Source organism: Acyrthosiphon pisum, chromosome A3 (genome assembly GCF_005508785.2).
Source record: "Acyrthosiphon pisum isolate AL4f chromosome A3, pea_aphid_22Mar2018_4r6ur, whole genome shotgun sequence".
In the NCBI taxonomy this organism is placed as follows: Eukaryota; Metazoa; Arthropoda; class Insecta; order Hemiptera; family Aphididae; genus Acyrthosiphon; species Acyrthosiphon pisum.
The window spans coordinates 521,491-540,438 of record NC_042496.1 but is presented as its reverse complement, the minus strand read 5'-3'; the positions used below and the strand labels follow the sequence as shown (position 1 = coordinate 540,438).

Here is an 18,948-nt window from a genome sequence, read left to right as displayed (position 1 = left end):
TAGAAGTCCTGTTTGTTTTTTAATAAATTTTTTGAATTGAATACAGTGTACCTACACATTATTATTATTTTTATTTTTATTTTAACATATTTTTTTGATTAAATACAACATTCCTACACATCATTAAATTATTATAATTTTTATTGCAAATTATAATCCTTACAAAAAATGACTAATGAAACCCAGTAGAGGTTCTAGTTGTCGGGCTGAAATAATTTATTGTTGAAAGTTAAATAAAAAAATCTAAAAAGCTTAAAAAAAAAATAAAAAGTAGGGATTCTACGATATAAGCGGACATACAAAAGTGTTCCATATAGATGAACTTTTTTAAGAAACGCTAACTTATATAGACATATGGAAACGTTTAACTAAGTTATAAAGGTAATTCCATTTTAAATTCGGAGAACAGGATGCACGATGGTCTTACAAGTCATTTTTCGTATAATTATACCAATATTATATTATTGATAAATTAATATTGTTGACATTTATCCACCTGTCGGACGTACCCACCGTCGTACCGTATTTATCGATCCGTAAATAATAAATTAGTAGAGTTACTATTACTTCATCTATTAATATGCTATATTGTATATTATACGGGGTGATCCATTTAACGTAAGACACCCATTATTTTAGAAAATATCAATGTTTTTGAATATATTTCGTTTATTTCAATTTTGGATATGTAGCTTAAAGTTTTGACGAGAGGAGTAGTGGGCCAACATTTTGCGGAACACCCCTCTACACTCCACTCCGATCATATAAACTTTGAATACTTAATTATAACTCATACACTATCTACTAATTCAAAATTTGATTTTTATGTATAGAAGCACTCAAAAAAATAATATATTTTGGAAAAAGGAATTAAAAATTGTAAAATATAATTTTTTTTAAATGTTGAATAGCCCAGTACTAATTGCTAAATAAATAATTAAAAAAATTATGTAAAACAAATATTTTCAAGAACGTTAATAGTGTTTGAATTCACGAGTGTCTTATTATGTAAAATTACGATTACCTATTATTATCCTGTATATATAATAAACATATAAAAAATAATATAATACTTATAAACTATAACCTATAATCTTACCTATAACTTACTAATGAAATTGTATTTATTGTTAATTCACAAATTTCCAGTATATTTTAATTAAAACAAATTATTTTCATATTGATTACAATGTACAGTAAGATCAAAAATAATCGTGGATATGAACATTTATAACCCCTTCTCTAGATGCAATTAGATCCACACTGACCTACCTACCGCCGCGTTTACCGGAACAATTATGTTTCATACACAACAGTTTGTCAGATTAGAAGTAATAATGCAGTACAATTATAGGTACAACAGTGAAATAATGGTAATAGATGTGTAATGCTCACACGTGTAGTATGTTTTATGATGTCAAAGTACAAACTACGAACGACTTGCGAACGGTTTTTGTGTTGGTACCGATCACATGTGGCTGTGTCGGATATAATGTTATCTTATTAATATTTATTATAATAATCTAATGTGGACCGTGTTCGTATGTATACTATTTTTATTATTATTATTATTAATTGAGTTCAATCGGAATGGATATAATATTATGGTGCAATACAGTCCCGTTACCTACCAGAAGTGTGATGCGTTCGTCTCGAGGCGGACTTATAATATTTTGTATACGAGAGTATAGTCGCTGTTCTTAAATTGAAATCAGCGTACGGGAAAAAAAGACCGTGTCACTTACGACATATTTTTATATAAATCAGAAGAAGTTCAGTTGTTTCCGGGATGTCGTTTACGGCGTGCTTATCATATTTGGCCATAGCTTTGCACTTGGCTAATGGAGGGTACGTGTACAAAACCGAATATTTTACAGTACCGGTAAGTGAATATACAATTATTATTTATTTTTTAATTGGTGATCAGCTTCAAAAGTATAAATGGTTAAAATCGATATCGGGGTGATTATTTTATCAATTATAATGAGCCGATAGTATAATAAGGATTTAAATACGTTTAACGCTAAAATTCACAACAAATTCTGAGAGAATTAATAATTAGTGGCAAAAATGGGTGGCATCTATTTTTTAAAAGAAAAGTAGTACTGCGAATGCATGAAACTTGAGTAGGTTCCTAAATAAAATAAAACCAATATATATTCTGTATTTCTTATAGAATAAATCATTGCAAAAACTGACCAACTTGTGTCCAATTATCGTGATTCGTGAACAGTTCTTTACTATACTATACTATACTATATTTGAATTCCAGTTTGCCGAGGCTGTGTCTTTTAAAAAAAATGATTGGAACGAATAGCGTATAGGTAGGTATGTCACATAATGTCATTGTGTATTAATCAAGGTTAAATGATTTACACGTTTAACATTTCAATCTGTGATAAATAAACTTTAATGTTTAGTTTTCTTTATTATCTTGAATAAATAATTAAAGTTTAAATACATACCCAAAACATTCTATCACTCTTAATTAATGGTGCTAAAATATAATTATTAATCAAACATTTTTCTGCTGCCTAAATAAATACCTGCTGTAGGTACAATAACATATTTTAACCATTTTAACAGATATGATGATATCGTTAGCTATTGCTTTATACATTTAGTTATAGCTTTTGCTTTTGAGTTTGGGATATTTATTTTTGCAGCGTAAAAATTGATTCAATACAAAATAATTAATATTGCATTGAATTTTAATCAATGACATGAATGTTCTTCACTATATTATTTTAGAAATATTAGTACCACGTAAATATAAAATTAGAATGCATACAATATACATGTAACACAGTAAAAGGTTTTTCAGATTAAACAGCGTTATGTTACATTCTGAAGAAAATTTTTTATGTAAACATAATGTTACGAATTTTTTTAGTGAATTTATTGTATGTTAATGTATTGCAACATTTAGATTGACATTTTTTTGAAATTTTTTTTAACAGGTCGACCATTTTAGTTTTACAAATAATGACACATTCCGTATGAAGTACCTCATAAATGATACGTTCTGGGAACGAGAAAACGGACCAATATTTTTTTATGCTGGCAACGAAGGAGCTATCGAAATGTTTTGTGAAAATACGGTTTGATTTGTGTTTCAGTCTTCAGATAATCAAAAAAAAAAAAAAGTCAACGGTTCAATAATAATATTATGTACACGTTTCTGCGTCCAAACAGTGTCAAATTTTAATCAAATCCAAAACGATTTTTTTGTTTTTGTTTTAAATTGAACGTACATAATATTGTGTGCCTATACACCAGCCCACGAGAGATTAGTACCTTCACTCGTATAGGTACAGTATGACTGGCAGCGACCCGTCCGACACTATGTGTGTGAGCGTTACCGAACAGCAGCTTTCGGTGGATGGGCTGGTGTGTGGAGGAAATCGGACAAGTTTTGGTCGAAAAACGGTTCTGGCTACTGATCTCTCGTGGGCCGCAGTATAGTACCTATACATACCTATAACACGCTCATCACAATACGGTTTCGCAGGGTTTCATGTGGGAGATAGCCGAAGAGTTCCGGGCCCTAGTCGTGTTCGCCGAGCACCGTTACTACGGCGTTTCGATGCCGTACGGTAATCGATCGTTCGACGACATCGGTCGGGTGGGCTATCTGACCTCGCAACAGGCGCTTGCCGACTACGTGGACCTTATCACTTACTTGCGGCACAACGGGTCGTACTCTAACCGTGAGCTGTATCAGACCGGAGACATTTACGACACCGCCGTAGGCGACACACCTGCACCGTCGGCCAGCAACCCGGTGATCGCTTTCGGCGGATCGTACGGCGGCATGTTGGCTGCCTGGTTCCGTATCAAGTATCCCGCCATCATCGAAGGGTTGGTGGTCATACCCATAGATATAATTCTTAAGAAGTGCTATTTTTGGTGAAAATGAGATACAGGGCTTAACATATATAATTTATGTATATATAATGTTTAGACCTTTATATTAGGCCCTTTTATTTCACCAAAAGGTGAGACTGGCCCTTCTGCACCCAAGAATTATACATTATATTATATAACAACTACTAGATAGCCGCCTTATTTTTATCGACGAAGTCACCCGCCATTTACAAAGCGGGCAATGTTTACAAAATAATAATATTATTGCTGTATATACCCGTATTTATATAATACGAATAAATGTAAATATTGCCTGCTTTGCAAATGACGGCCGACTTTGAACATTGGTCACATTTGTAGCATAGAGACGGCTATCTATAGTTGTTGTTTATATCTATAGTCACACCTAATGGCCCATTGTCCATTATATATAAGTACGCTCCGGCCATAGGCGCAAATGGGGGGCTTTAGGGGCTAAGCCCCCCCGAAAAATGTCCATAGCCCTCCCAAAAATTTCCTACATTTTGTTTTAAGCTTATTCAATACTATCAAAGTAAGGCCCTATTAGCCCTATTAGCCCCCCCCCCCCGAATCTCAAACGCTATTTGCGCCTATGGCTCCGGCAGTTGTGTTACGGCGAGTGGGGATGATCGGAACCTAACTAAAAAATAAGAACTTTAAACTTGTATAATAAATAATAATATACATTATATTTTTATATTATATTAATATTAAAAATGTAGGATCTGAAACACAACCCTTATTACATGTTTTTGGGCACTCATATTTTGAGGTAGATATTTTTGTTATGTGAAGTGAATTACGAGTTGTTTTCGGATTTAATTTTCCTATTCATATTTTTTACTTCTTATTATGTATTTTACGATCGTTATTACATGATTTCAGAAAACTTAAAAGTTTTAGATAATATCTGCATAGACGGACATCCCCCTAAAAGTCCTCCAAAGCCGCGTATAAAAATTACTAATAAAAATAATTTTAATATTTTCTTTCATGATTATTGTCCGTACAAAACTACTTCGAATATTTTCTTAATAAAAGTGGTAAAATAATTACTTTATGTCATAGTGAAATATGAGTTTAATTTGATTAATTTTTATTTTTAAGCTCTCATAGTGTAGAACCTGCAAGCCCGCCAAGCTAATTAATGTTTTGAAAATAATATATTTAATAATATATTGTTTTTATTTAGTTTTCATTGTATATATTACGTTGGAAATTATTTTGTGACGTTTTATAACTTATTTTGTTATGTCTTTTTAGTGCTATAGCGTCGTCTGCACCGATATGGCAATTCACTGGTATGACACCGTGTAATGCTTTCTACAGGGTCACGTCATCGGTGTATACAGATACGAGTGCCGAATGTGGTTTGACGATACTAGCATCTTGGAAAGCTATTGATAACGTTACGAAAACGGGTAATGCATATTTTTTTATATTATTATACTAGATATAGTGTTCACCGTTAAATATTTTATATTGCACTTTTTTAAACCGATCGGATTTGTTACGCGTTCGTGGTGAAATGTAATGTAATAATTTGATGTTATGAAATTGTAATTTCATCAAACATATATTTTTAATGCCAGTCGATGGTAAGGCGTGGCTGTCTCAGAAATGGAACTTGTGCTCACCGTTAACAAACGACAATGACGTCTCGATTTTGAAAGAGTGGGTGTCTGAACTTTATGTGAACTTGGCGATGATAAATTATCCATATCCTGCAAATTTTTTAACACCATTACCCGGACATCCAGTTAAGGTAAGCATTATAATTTTTAAATATATAATAACTTACTTCGAATTATTATACAACTAAACCCCTGGGTTGCAAGAGAGACAAAATAAGAGCTCCGGTGGATAAAAAACTTATTTTCGTTGTTTAATAATGTTTAAATAGTATACACCATACGGATTATATTTTATGGTATAATTGTAATGTCCGTCAAGTTGGCACCGGCACTTAGTGCTACAACCTCAAACAATACATAGGTATTAAGTGTTCTTATATATGTCACAGGAAGTTTGTAAACCAATGAAAAACCATAAAGAAGACGATTTCACGCTTTTGGGATCAGTTTTCAGAGGGTTGAGTGTATACTTTAACTATACAGGTACATCTAAATGTTTAGATATTTTGACCTCTTCTGCTCCTACACTTGGTGAAAAGGGATGGAGCTATCAAGTAATATAAATTGTAATACATGTTCTGTGAAAATAAATTTGATTTAAGACTATCTACGTTTTAGAGCTGCACTGAAATTGTTATGCCAATGTGCTCTAATGGAATTAAAGATATATTCGAAAAAAAGCCGTGGAATTTTGAAGAAAATGCTAGATATTGTTTTGAAACTTTTGGGGTCCAGCCTAGTATTTATGCAATCGAGAAAACATATGGTGGTAAAAATTTAAACGCTGCTTCTAATATAATATTCAGGTAACTATTAGCTTAAGTTAAGTTTATAACCTATTTTATTACGCAAACCGCAAACTGTACTGTATATTGGATAAAAATTGAAATAGAAAGTTTTATTTTAGTTCGGAATATTATTGAAAGTTAACTTACAATTTAACTACATTATTATGTTGTTTGAATAAAATTGAAAAGAACTATGACAATTTACAATTATTATCGGTGCATAACTTTTTGCATTCTTTTTTGTGTATCTATATTATTTTAATTATTATTTGTAAGTAATATGTTGCTCTCTAACTTCAACACAAGCATCGCTTTTAGAAGGTAGATAATCTCTTTGTTTAATATGTAAATTTTATGTTAATGTAATAAATGGATTCTTCCAAAAAAAAAAAAAAATAACTAACTAGTAATTAGTGTGCAGGGGTCGCCAACCAGTTGATCGCGATCGACTGGTCGATCTTTCTAGGAATATAGGTCGATCGTCATAAAAATTAATTTTACCACTATCGGTCGATCGCGTAATAAATAATTGGATAATATTGGATAATACCTCGGAGTTTTGGAAGTACGCAAGTACTTCAAAAAATTTTTTTTTTAGTTTTTCTCGTGCATTATTAAAATATTACATTATTATTATTATGAAGAAACAATAAATAATTATTCCTTGAAGCTTAGACCTTTTTTTTTTTTTGCTCACCAAACAAATCTCTTCCTAAATACCTAAATTCTCCTGGATGCCAATCACCAAGGACTTAAAATTTTAAATGTAGCTCACTTGTTTGAAAAGATTGGCGACCCCTGAATTAGTGTATACTGACCTCTGAATATTGATATCTCGATTTTATTAGTTAAAACCTTAAACTCTTAAATGTATTATGAACTTTGTGCACAAAATTTAATAATTAAAATATTATAGCAACGGTTTATTGGATCCATGGTCGAGCGGTGGAGTGTTGCAAAATATATCGAAGACGGTGCTCGCTGTGGTAATACCAGAATCTGCGCATCACTTGGACTTGAGGGCATCCCACGCTCAGGACCCAGAAAGTGTGATTAAAGCCAGAAAATTCTATAAGAATTGGATTAAAAAATGGATATTCCACTATCAAAATCATCCGACACGAGGTTCAAACAACTCGTTTGTTAAACAACAAATAGTTTTAACTATTTAAGACGATGTTAATTTTCTTACGTGCTGACAAAATTGATGATTCATTATGATGTTGTTTTATTTCTTAATGATCAAAAAATGAAATACCTTATAATAAAATAAATAGATACCTATATTTTTATTTCACGTATCTAATAAAATGTCAATTGTTTAAAGATAATATTCGACACAGTTTTTTCGGGAGTTAAACGCGTTCGATTTTGTATATGTACTTCAACATGTGCTGTAGTCTAAATATTGTGCTACGGTAATACACTATAGTGCGTGATTGTAATTTCCAGTGGCGATAGCCAGTATACGCTACTGCAAGGATTAAAGGAGACCAATATCGCATATCACTCGTGTTTTAAATGTTATTGTCAATTAGATAATATGCTAGTTAACGCTTCTGTATCAAACATTCAAAATATGGATACGTTGAATTTGTTTTTCATTTGAATCTCTTGAGACTTACTGCAATATCTCATCAAGGAATTAAAATATGTCTCACTTAGTCACTGCTCGATTATATGAAATATATAGGTATTTTAGGGTTTTATGATTTAGGTTTTTTGGCAGATACTATTATGATAGGTATAGGTGTATAGTCGTATGGCGTATAGGTATAGTTTTATAGAATGGACCATTTAGTTACATTTAACGAACTTTCACGAAGAAATATGTATATATATATAGTTGTTGTGATTTAAATGAGCTAGCCCAATTATAATATATGTATGTGGAAAAACATAAATAGCATATCACATTTTCAAGTGTTTCTTTTTTTTTATGTTTACACAATTTAAAGTGTCAAGAATAATCTTATCTGTTATTTTTTAAGTATCCGAAAAAACTGAACTTCTCATTAAAATGTATAGGTATTGTATCTGTTCCACGCATCACTAGCGATGACAACCAGCTAGGACACAGTAACATCTATACGTCGTTGTGCTAACATTGGCAGAGTATATATACCAAATAGGTAAATTATTATTACAAGTATGAGTGAATAATTTGCATTTATTTTCCATTTCCATTTGATCCAAACGTAGTTTAGTAGTTGTTAATAAATTGTTGTTGTTGTAAATTAAAGTCTAACAACTTTAATATGTTTATTCTTACGTGCTCACAATTGCTGATGATTATTTTTCACGTTACCAGTGGCTATAACTACACGACTAATTACATCACTGTACCGGTAAGTAAAAACACGGCAAATTAATAATAATAATAATTTTAATTTATAATAAATAATAAAATCCAAAGTTACCTAATTATTAATATTTGTTTATAATTATTCTTCAGTGCTTTTAAGGCGTTCCAGATAACAAGGAACACTCAACAATTAAAAGATTTAAACCACGTTAAACCTAATACTTATTATTGTTGCATATAAAAGTGGACAAAATAATACACAATATTATTTAAAGTGGTTTTTGACATTTAATCACGCATTTGCATTATATATGTTGTTTCATATGAAATCTTATCATATTTGATTATTGATTATTTTGTTGAAGTATTTCTCAGAAATATTGGTGCTTGAATAAACTCTTCAAGTCAAAAACTCGTTGAATTATAGCTGTTTGGATTTTAACTTATACGTCATATTATAATATACTAGCTGATCCCGCGCACTTCGTTGCTCGTAAAAAATGACAACTCTTAAAAAAATTGTGATTTTTCAACTCCTTTTGATTGGAACTCCCTGCAGTAAGTGCAACTCCGCCGATTTTCCAATGGCAACTAATAATAAATAAATACTATTTCTACTAATTATTTCTCCTATAACCTGCAATAGGAACCATTTATAAACAAACATTTCCATCGTAAATCTCAAAATCCTTGTTTGAGAAACGCGTGCTTCCATTGATCGTAACATGATGTAATATAGCCTTTCTCGACAAATGGACTATCCAACACAAGAATAATTTTTCAATTCGAAGTCCAAACCAGTACAAATCAGTTCCTGACATTAGCGCGTTCAAAAAACAAACTCTTCAGCCTTATAATATTAGTATAGAAACAACCCAGTTGGAGCACCTCCCCAGGTTCTTCTTGGTCGTAGCGTGATGTTATATTATAGCCTATAGGCTTTCTCTATAAATGGACTATCTAACACAAAAATTATTTTTCAACTCGAACCAGTAGTTCTTAAGATTACTGCGTTCAAACAAACAAACTCTTCAACTTTGTAAGATTAGTATAAATTCTAGTTTAAATTGTTGGTCTGTAGTACACTAGCACATTATTTTCACTCGTATTTTTAAAAAAAGGTCGACATCACGTACCTATTTAATGTGTATTGATTCAGGAACACAAATACACAATTAATTTAATTTGTTATAATTTTATTTTATTTATATTGTAATGGCTTACGGGTTACGAGTAATAAAAAATAATAATAATAAAAAACAAAAGATTTTATTTTGAAAATACGACACTATATGTTGACAATCTGAGTCAGGTTTCCCAAGTCTAGTAGCTTAAATGTAAACCTTGAATAGTTGAATGTATTTTAAAATAACCGATTGTTTTTAAAATTAAAATGGATTAACTTTGTAACGACCTTTTAACAATAATAAAATAAACTGAGCAAAATTGTACCTAATGTAACTAATTTGTTGGATCTAAATTTTTTAAATATTATTAACAGCATAATACAATAATATAATTATTATAATATGTAGGTAGTTGTGTAATGAAATACAAAATATGTAGTATTATTATATATTATATGAAATATTATGTACTTATTTTTTTTTACCACAGGTTGATCATTTTAGTTACACCAATGATGATACATTCGAATTAAAGTATCTTATTAATGACAAATATTGGGATGTTAATAAAGGTCCAATATTTTTTTATACTGGTAACGAAGGAAGAATTGAAGATTTTTGCGATAATACTGTAAGTTTTTTAATTAACAATTTAACTCTTAAAAGTAACGAGGCGGTACATGTTAATTTTAGGTTTGAAGTGCATATTATACTACTATGTATACTATAATCATAGACTTATAGAAATATACAGAACATTTGCAACAATGAGAATTGGAAAGTGTGGTCGTACTAAACGAATTAAGAGAGATAGTTTGAGTTTTATCATAAGAGTGAGAGAAATGGTACTGTTTGGATGGTACAATACATAGCTTTAACATCACCTGATTTTTGTAACAAGCTCCACCCACTTTCACACGTTATCATTCCTAATGTTCCGTCCATGACTATAACGCGGTTTACATTTATATCTTGCAAATATAATTATTGTTTAAACTTTATAAAATTATATCAAGATAAATGGTAAATGATATTTTTGGTCTTATTGTTTAATATAACACCTAATTTCATATGAGAATCAAATTTAAGTATAACTATTAGTAAGTTCGTGTCTTTGGTGATTTTCAACTTTTTAATTCCGGAATTTGTACCTCTTTTAGGGACCGTTATTGGGATAACTGTGGTGTCCACTGTACTCTGTATTATTTATTTTACGCATTCCAATAAATTTCTGATAATACCTATTATTGTAACACGGCGTCCTGAATAGGCAATTTAGCTTCATCATTGTTTTGGAGCCATTTTCCCGATATTATAATGGCATTATTGCATGATAGTTATGTTTTTGCATAAAGCAAAGATTGTTTATCTGACTTCAAGAAACTCTAGATGACATTTCCCAGCTGATACACTAACTAATAGGGGGACGAGGTGTCCGAGCGGTCTAAGGCGTTGGTTGCGGCGCTACCGTCGCTGGTTCGATTCTGGGCCACTGGGCGGCATTTTTCTTCGGGCAAGTCACGGTGTCCGGAGAACAAGTGCCGCCATCCCCCACCCGGGCATGGCAGATACCTACGGGTGCCCAAATCGAAAATTCTGCCAAAAACCAACACACACGTGTAAACAAACTATATAGTTCCCTCCTTTACAGTACCACAGGCTAATAACCTTAGCAGTTGAAGCCTTAACCCTAAAAAAAAAATAACTAATAACCGATGTACATACAAAAATAATAATAATTGTGCATATAAATGTGACAAAAAAATATCAATTAATAACAATAAAAATAATAATAATAACAGAAAACGAAAGGTCGTTGTTGTTTTTCGAGTTACACATTTATATGTCTGTATAGAGACGAAGATTTTATAATTTATATATACACGAAAAATAAAATAGGGCTTTATGTGGGAAATATCAAGAGAATTCAAGGCATTGGTAGTGTTCGCCGAGCACCGTTACTATGGCGAGTCCATGCCCTACGGAGTGAATTCGTTCGATGACAAAGAGAAGTTGGGCTATCTGACTTCCCAGCAAGCGATAGCTGACTTCGTAGACCTCATAAAGTATCTGCGTGACGACGCACTAAGTGTTGGCAGACGACCCAATCCGGTATTCGCTTTCGGCGGCTCGTACGGAGGAATGTTGGCCGCTTGGTTCCGCATCAAGTATCCTGCCTATGTCGAAGGGTCGGTATATATGTATTCAATGATAAAAAAATATAATATGAACCACTTAGACACATAGTTGGTATTTATTTAGAGTTTAAAATACCTAATTTCACAAGTAGGTAATCTTGGAATTTCTACAATTCTTATCTGTGTTATTTAACAGGTTAATGATATTATATTATTACAATATTCTTGTATACTTTCTTTCCAAATTACACTTACAATTACATACTACTCAGTACACGTGAATATGCATAGGCGTGTCTACGGGCAATGCTGTCATGCACAGACATGACCTGCGAAATTTGATCCTACTTAAGTACACCTACACTATAAATCTAAGTTTCTGATTTGAGTAATTTCGTATTAAGTTTTTTGATTTTCATCACGTAAAAATAAACATTTGTAAAAAGTATTATTAGTGTGTTAAAATAATTATATTTTAAAATTAAATACTAAATACAATTTCATATAACCTACCTAGTTATTTATTTATCTGATATAAAAGGAATATTGTTTTTATTCCTAATAAAAAAAGTAAAACTTATTTAATTATTATCAGATGATAAAGCTCATTTCAAAATTTGGGAGTCATATTCCCAAAACTTAATCTAATTTTTTTTTTTGGGAGGGGAGGTGCAGTTATCTCCCCTGGATATTCCACTGTTGTGCACGACCTGCGGATAAGGTCTGGACACGCCTATGTGAATATGTGATGTTCTATTCTTATATTATAATTTTTTTTTTATCATTAAAATTTAGAGCTATAGCTTCGTCAGCTCCGATATGGCAATTTACTGGGATGACACCGTGCAATGATTTCTACAAAGTGACGTCGTCGGTTTACAGAAATGCCAGTGCCGAATGTGGATTGACTATTTCAGCATCTTGGAAAGCCATCAATAACGTCACAGAATCTGGTAAATTGTTTTGTAATATGACGAATTGAATCAATATAAAATATCTAAATTTTATTAGCTTTAGGCACTTCCTTTATTTTAAAGTAGATAGGCTAATTTAGTAACTATATAGGTAGCTTAATTTAACTCATTAAAACCACTAATTATGATCTCATTTTTTCACTCAAACTTATTATAAATCTGTTGACCTGCTGACTGCATTATGTATTATATAAATCAACCTGTTCATTATATTTTACCCTTATTGTCTTTTGAACTATTATTTATGAATTAAATAATAATAATTTGATGTAAGGAATCGGATCATAATTTCAAAACACATAGAAAACAATACATTAATTACGGGCTTGATGCACTTCTACTATTAAAAATTACTTATAATTATTTCTAAATAGAACGATTTTTCACAATTTTCTATAAACTAAAGACAGAAATCGTTAAAGCGTTGTTTTGAATCATATACGATATGTGAGCACAAATATTCATGTTTGTGTAAATTATTTTGGCAGGAGTTCTCACTGCTCACTAATATTATTATAATTAATCGAATCACGTCTATGGTTTTTCATAGATTCTGGGAAAACGTGGTTAACGGACAACTGGAAACTATGTAAACCATTAAAGGACTCCGACGACGTGGCACGACTAAAATATTGGGCTACTGATTTGTATGTGGCCCTGGCCATGGTTAACTATCCTTACGAGGCTAATTTTCTGGGTCCTTTGCCGGCGAATCCTATCAAGGTATTGATATACTGTGTATTTGTGTGTTAATAATGTAAAGCTAAATCTGAATAATGTCAAAGGCTTATCGAGTCAAAAAATTTAATTTTATAAACGATTAAAAATCAAAATTATATTGAAGAGCTATATTAATTTCAATTAATTGACATATTGTTATATGACGAATTACTTATTTTTGTTCTATACAATATAATATTTGCGCTTTATAATTAATGCTTTTTAGATTCAGAAGAGCGATGAATGTATTGATTTTATAATAATGTGTATTTTTTATTAAATTTTTTAGTCTGTTATCCATCACCTTTTGGAGCATTAAGAATGTCTGGATTTTCAATTTCAATATCTTTTCAGGTATAGGGAGTGAATCTGGTTGGTATTTTCAGGGGTGGATAGGCCCATGGGGAAAAAGGGATTTTCCCTGTGGACCCCCGTCTATGTTTATGTTGGGGGGCCCACTCGGCTCTACACTTTGTTTTTTTGCATAATAAAATATTCACCAAATAAGAATGGTTTAAATTTATATAAATTATTATTACTTACTGTTATTTTCAACAATCTAATAATAGCACGACAAGTGAAGGATTACAATTTTTATATTAAACAAATAATAATAATAATTAATTTTTATTATAAACTAGCTGATCCCGTGCACTCCGTTGCGCGTAAAAAAATATAACTCTTAAAATATTGTGATTACTCATGCTTGTCCCTGGTGTGCCCAAATGGGGAATAATAACAAATAAATACTAATTTCTACTAAATATTTCTCCTGTAACCAATAGCAACCATTAATAAACGAAAATTTCAATCGTAAATCTCATAATCCCCGTTTGAGCCCTTACCGGTGGCGTCTTGACACGAATATAATTGGCGATACGTTTTTCTTCTCGACGAAAAGAATGTATTGAAAAAAAAATAAATTGAATCGGTCTAATATCTCTTGAGAAAAATGGTCACGATTATCCCGCCACTTAATTTTATAAGTATATAAAATTAGATTGTAATCTTAATAGATTGTATTTCCTCATATGATGTTTCCCCAGCCTCTCACCAAAATAAAAATACATTTTCGCACGAAACATTTTATTTATAGGTAAAGGTGTTAGATTGAATATCTATGCGAGTGAAGTGATCAAATTTTTTTTCAGTTTGGGGGCCCCTTCAAATATTTCCCTGTAACATAAATACTACCTATCCACCTCTGGGTACTTTAGAGGGGTTAAAAGTAAAATATTTCCAGTAGTCAGTACCTACCTACTTTTCTTAATATTTATTGATGATTCCTAACGGGTTAATTTCAAGAATATATTATACTTTTAGAATAATATGTTTTTTATTTACCTTATACGACATAGTGACATGGTTCTCTAAGATATTTTTACTAACATTAATAATCTTAAAAATATATCACTATATTAAGGTATTTTATTTTTTGTTTATTGTTGATGAGAAAGTAGAATCCGACGAATTTTGACTTTTAATAATTTTAAGTTTATTATTTTTTTAATATTAAATCAAACTTAATAAAGATCCCAAAAAAAAAAACTTATTAACTTGTGACTTAACTCGACGAGTTCACATATTGTTTTACGTGCCCCGCCTTGAACCGATGTTGGCTAGGGTGATGTGGAGTAATAATACAAATACGTTTAACGTTTATCGTCAGGAAGTCTGCAAGTCGATGACGAATCACACGGAAGACGACAAGACGCTGTTGATGTCGGTGTTTCACGGGCTGAGCGTGTATTTCAATTACACCGGATCGGCAAGCTGTTTGAATCTGTCGTCGGCGTTCTCGGATAATACGATGAACGGATGGGATTATCAGGTGAGTGCAGATCTGTTCGGGCACAAGTAATCATTATGTTGAATGAGTAAATAAATATATCATATGACAAAAATGTCGCTTTATTTATAATGTATGTCCGTTTATAGAAATAAAACCCTTAAAAATGATAAAAAAATCAATAACAGTCGAATTATTGGGAAAAAATAGACATATACATATATATTATTATCTACAGCTGTCTTAGAATTGTTTACCCTCGTAATCAATAATAACTCTTTCTCCGGAAACTAGTATGAAAAAATGAATGTCATCGAGGCGTTTTTCACATCATAATAATATATTATATTAAGAAGAATAAATAAATATTACATAATAATAATTAGTTGGTAGCAATTATCCATCGGTTAGGTGAGGTAATAATATAATATAATATATTATAATATATATAATATCATATAATATATATTAAAGAACCTACATAATATAAAATTATGTAGTACCTATATGAACTTTTAGCTAACATATATTTTGGTACGACTCGATACCATACGCATCTATAAATCATAACAGCCAATTATATAGGTACTGATTGAAAGACACTGCCGTTTAATAAAACTATTTAATAATCCGAAATAAAATGTGAACATCGTTCTACAGCCATGTGATGGGGTTTTTTCAGGCTTGTACAGAAATGATAATGCCATTATGTACTAACGGTGGCGAGGACGATATATTCGAAGCCTACCCGTGGGATTTCAAAAGCTACGCGGAGTATTGCGAAAATCGATACGACGTCATACCGACCACAGATGACGTCGAAAAACAGTACGGAGGCAAAAATCTCAAAGCTGCGTCCAACATCATATTCAGGTAACGGCTAACGATAATGATGTACTTATTATATTATATAGGTATATTTGCATATTATGTGCGCAAAAGGTATTATTAATGACAAGTGATGCGACAGTATAATTATATAGATATGCAATCTAATTTAATATATTTACTTGAATCATGATATTATTATTTGTAAAGTATACTTGTCGAGATAGTAAATACAGAATTGGTTTGTGTCGTTCCCATCCTCAACGAAAATTGTGTAATTTTTTTACGCAATTATTTATCAAAAATCTGCATGACACATTTCACAATTACACGTATTTGGTTTAGTAAAGATGGGGTTAGCGACATGTGTCTCCGACCCCACTCGTATCACAAATGAAATATTTTGCAATACCTACATCATTTTTTTTTATTATTTAAATTAATATCAAAAAGATTACTGGGCTTCACAGAGAAAAATTCGTGTGGAGGTCCAGTGTTATCTAATTAGTTTACAAATAAAAAAAGATTTTTCATAATAATAATAAATAATTTCAGATTTATGTTACAAGTGTTATTAAGTACCTATAACATACATATATTTAGTCTTAGGTGCATCATATTCATATCGGAGCCAGTGGGAATTTTTATTTTTGAAAAGGGGTAGCGGCCATATTGGCCACATCACTGGGCATTAGGTTAAATATCTGAGTTCCCAGAAAATAGAAAGCTTTTCGGCAGCCAGTCTTCGTGGGCCAGTCTATGGTAAAATTACTAGCCGCATATCTGAATCGTGCAAGTACGTGCTAAAATATCGGCGTTGGATAAATTGAAACAAATTTAACTTTTTATATGGGTACGGGGGTTGGAGACACAACGTCACCCACCTCTTACAAAACTTTGTGAATGTGCGCAAATTGTGAAATGTATCCTGTAAATACTTGCTAATCACGTGCTTAATAAATGTATAAAATAATTACACATTTTTCGTTGAGGTGGTTTTTTGAACATGCACATGGAATATTGGTACCAGTGACCGCAGATAAAGTGTACAAATTGGTTACCGTCTTACCAATAAAAATTACCTAGCTCTAATTGTCTATATCTGTTCGAATTGGTTCCAATAATAGGTACTTACACATAAATTAAAAATATGTAATATTATTAAGATCTTATAACTGTGGTTTTCCATTTTTCCACCAAAAATGTGGTCAACATTTTCATATACTTCCGAACGAACTACATAAATTATTTTGATATTTAAATCAAAATTTATTCAGCCCTTCCCCCCCCCCACAAGTATTTTTATTTTTCAAAAAAGAAGTCCAGAGTGAAAAAAATCCAAGTAAAGAAAGATGCTTAAAGTTAAGAAAATCAGCTAAAAAAGAAAATTTAATTTGTGGACAAAATAAATAAAAAAATGAAATAAGTAATACTATAGGTACTGCCAAATGTCGAGTTTACAATTTGTAAAAACTGTTCGTCATAAATGAATACTTACTACATTAATTAATTTGTTTTTATTATTCTTTATTTTAATTATCTTCGACTTGATATTGAGTGAGACTACTATTAATTTACATATATGTATAAATAGCTTACCTATTGCTTGTGTAATACCTCTGACTAGTCTGACTGACTGACTGACTAGCAACACAAACGTGTTAACCATACCTATTATCCTAAGTCTATGTAAAATGGAAGGAAACTGTTGTCGTCGGTTGAATATACAATAATGTTTTAACTTTCAACGATAATCGAAAAAAGTTAATTTTACCATATAGTTGTGTTGTTAAAATTAATCGTAAACAATCGCCGTACGTACCTATTACTTGTAGACGTCCCGGGGACCGATTTGGTAATTCGGAACAAACGCGTCAGGAGACTATAATAATGAATTATTTTTTTAGCAATGGTTTATTGGACCCATGGTCCGGTGGCGGCGTGTTGAAGAGTATCTCGTCGTCCGTCAGGGCGTTATTGATACCAGATGGAGCGCATCACTTGGATTTGAGGGCGTCAAATCCCAACGACACGTCATCCGTGATCCACGCAAGGAAAACCATTAAACACTGGATCACAAAATGGATTTTCGATTACAGATATCGGAAGTAAACAGACGACTATTGCTTCACACTTCACAGTTAATCATTCCATGTCAAATACATGTGTGTTTCGTACACACTTGAATATTATTATCTAAAATTATATCCTTAAAAAAATTATTTTATATTGCACACATATTAATATATAATAGAGTTATACACTGTCGTTAAAAGTTTTCAAATATAACCTAACCTAACCTATATATTATTATTACTGTTGTTGAAAGTCTTATAAATAATAAACTTTTGTTTTGTTTATATAATATAATGTATATTATCTAACTGTCTCCTTCTATAGTTGAGGTGGTATCGGTCTGTATATGACCTGAACTAAAACTCCTATATAAATAATTAAACATTTTCCCCTTTTATATATTTTTATCTTGGAGGTAAATTTTCAAAAATTTCAAAAATCGCCGAAATGATAAAAAAAAAAGTGATAACACGGCCGCGGCCACGGAATTTTCTCATTGGCGTTCTTTATTTGCTGCGTCTCCTAAATATATCTATCTATCTAAAGCCGTGGTCGCCCCTGGCGTTAAAAAACCGAGATCATCGTTTATCGTCGACGACGATCGATGACGGCATGATATATCCAAATACATAAAGCTATTTAAATTGATATATTGGTAACTCTGTAGAGAAAAGTTCATCG

General features: G+C 31.5%; 2 protein-coding genes across 2 annotated transcripts; both read left to right on the top strand.

Moving 5' to 3' along the window:
* Window positions 1–1,567: 1,567 nt before the first annotated feature.
* Window positions 1,568–7,641, top strand: LOC100165792 (lysosomal Pro-X carboxypeptidase). The gene is made up of 8 exons (XM_001949443.5): window positions 1,568–1,882; window positions 2,961–3,101; window positions 3,512–3,861; window positions 5,152–5,309; window positions 5,481–5,653; window positions 5,912–6,076; window positions 6,141–6,328; window positions 7,227–7,641. Exons 1-8 carry the CDS (start codon window positions 1,790–1,792, stop codon window positions 7,480–7,482), a joined length of 1,524 nt encoding a protein of 507 aa, XP_001949478.2. The 5' UTR covers window positions 1,568–1,789; the 3' UTR covers window positions 7,483–7,641.
* Window positions 7,642–8,337: 696 nt separating this feature from the next.
* Window positions 8,338–18,561, top strand: LOC100163759 (lysosomal Pro-X carboxypeptidase). The gene is made up of 8 exons (XM_001949476.5): window positions 8,338–8,658; window positions 10,233–10,373; window positions 11,642–11,931; window positions 12,676–12,833; window positions 13,405–13,577; window positions 15,244–15,405; window positions 16,046–16,236; window positions 18,099–18,561. Exons 1-8 carry the CDS (start codon window positions 8,569–8,571, stop codon window positions 18,301–18,303), a joined length of 1,410 nt encoding a protein of 469 aa, XP_001949511.1. The 5' UTR covers window positions 8,338–8,568; the 3' UTR covers window positions 18,304–18,561.
* Window positions 18,562–18,948: the final 387 nt, after the last annotated feature.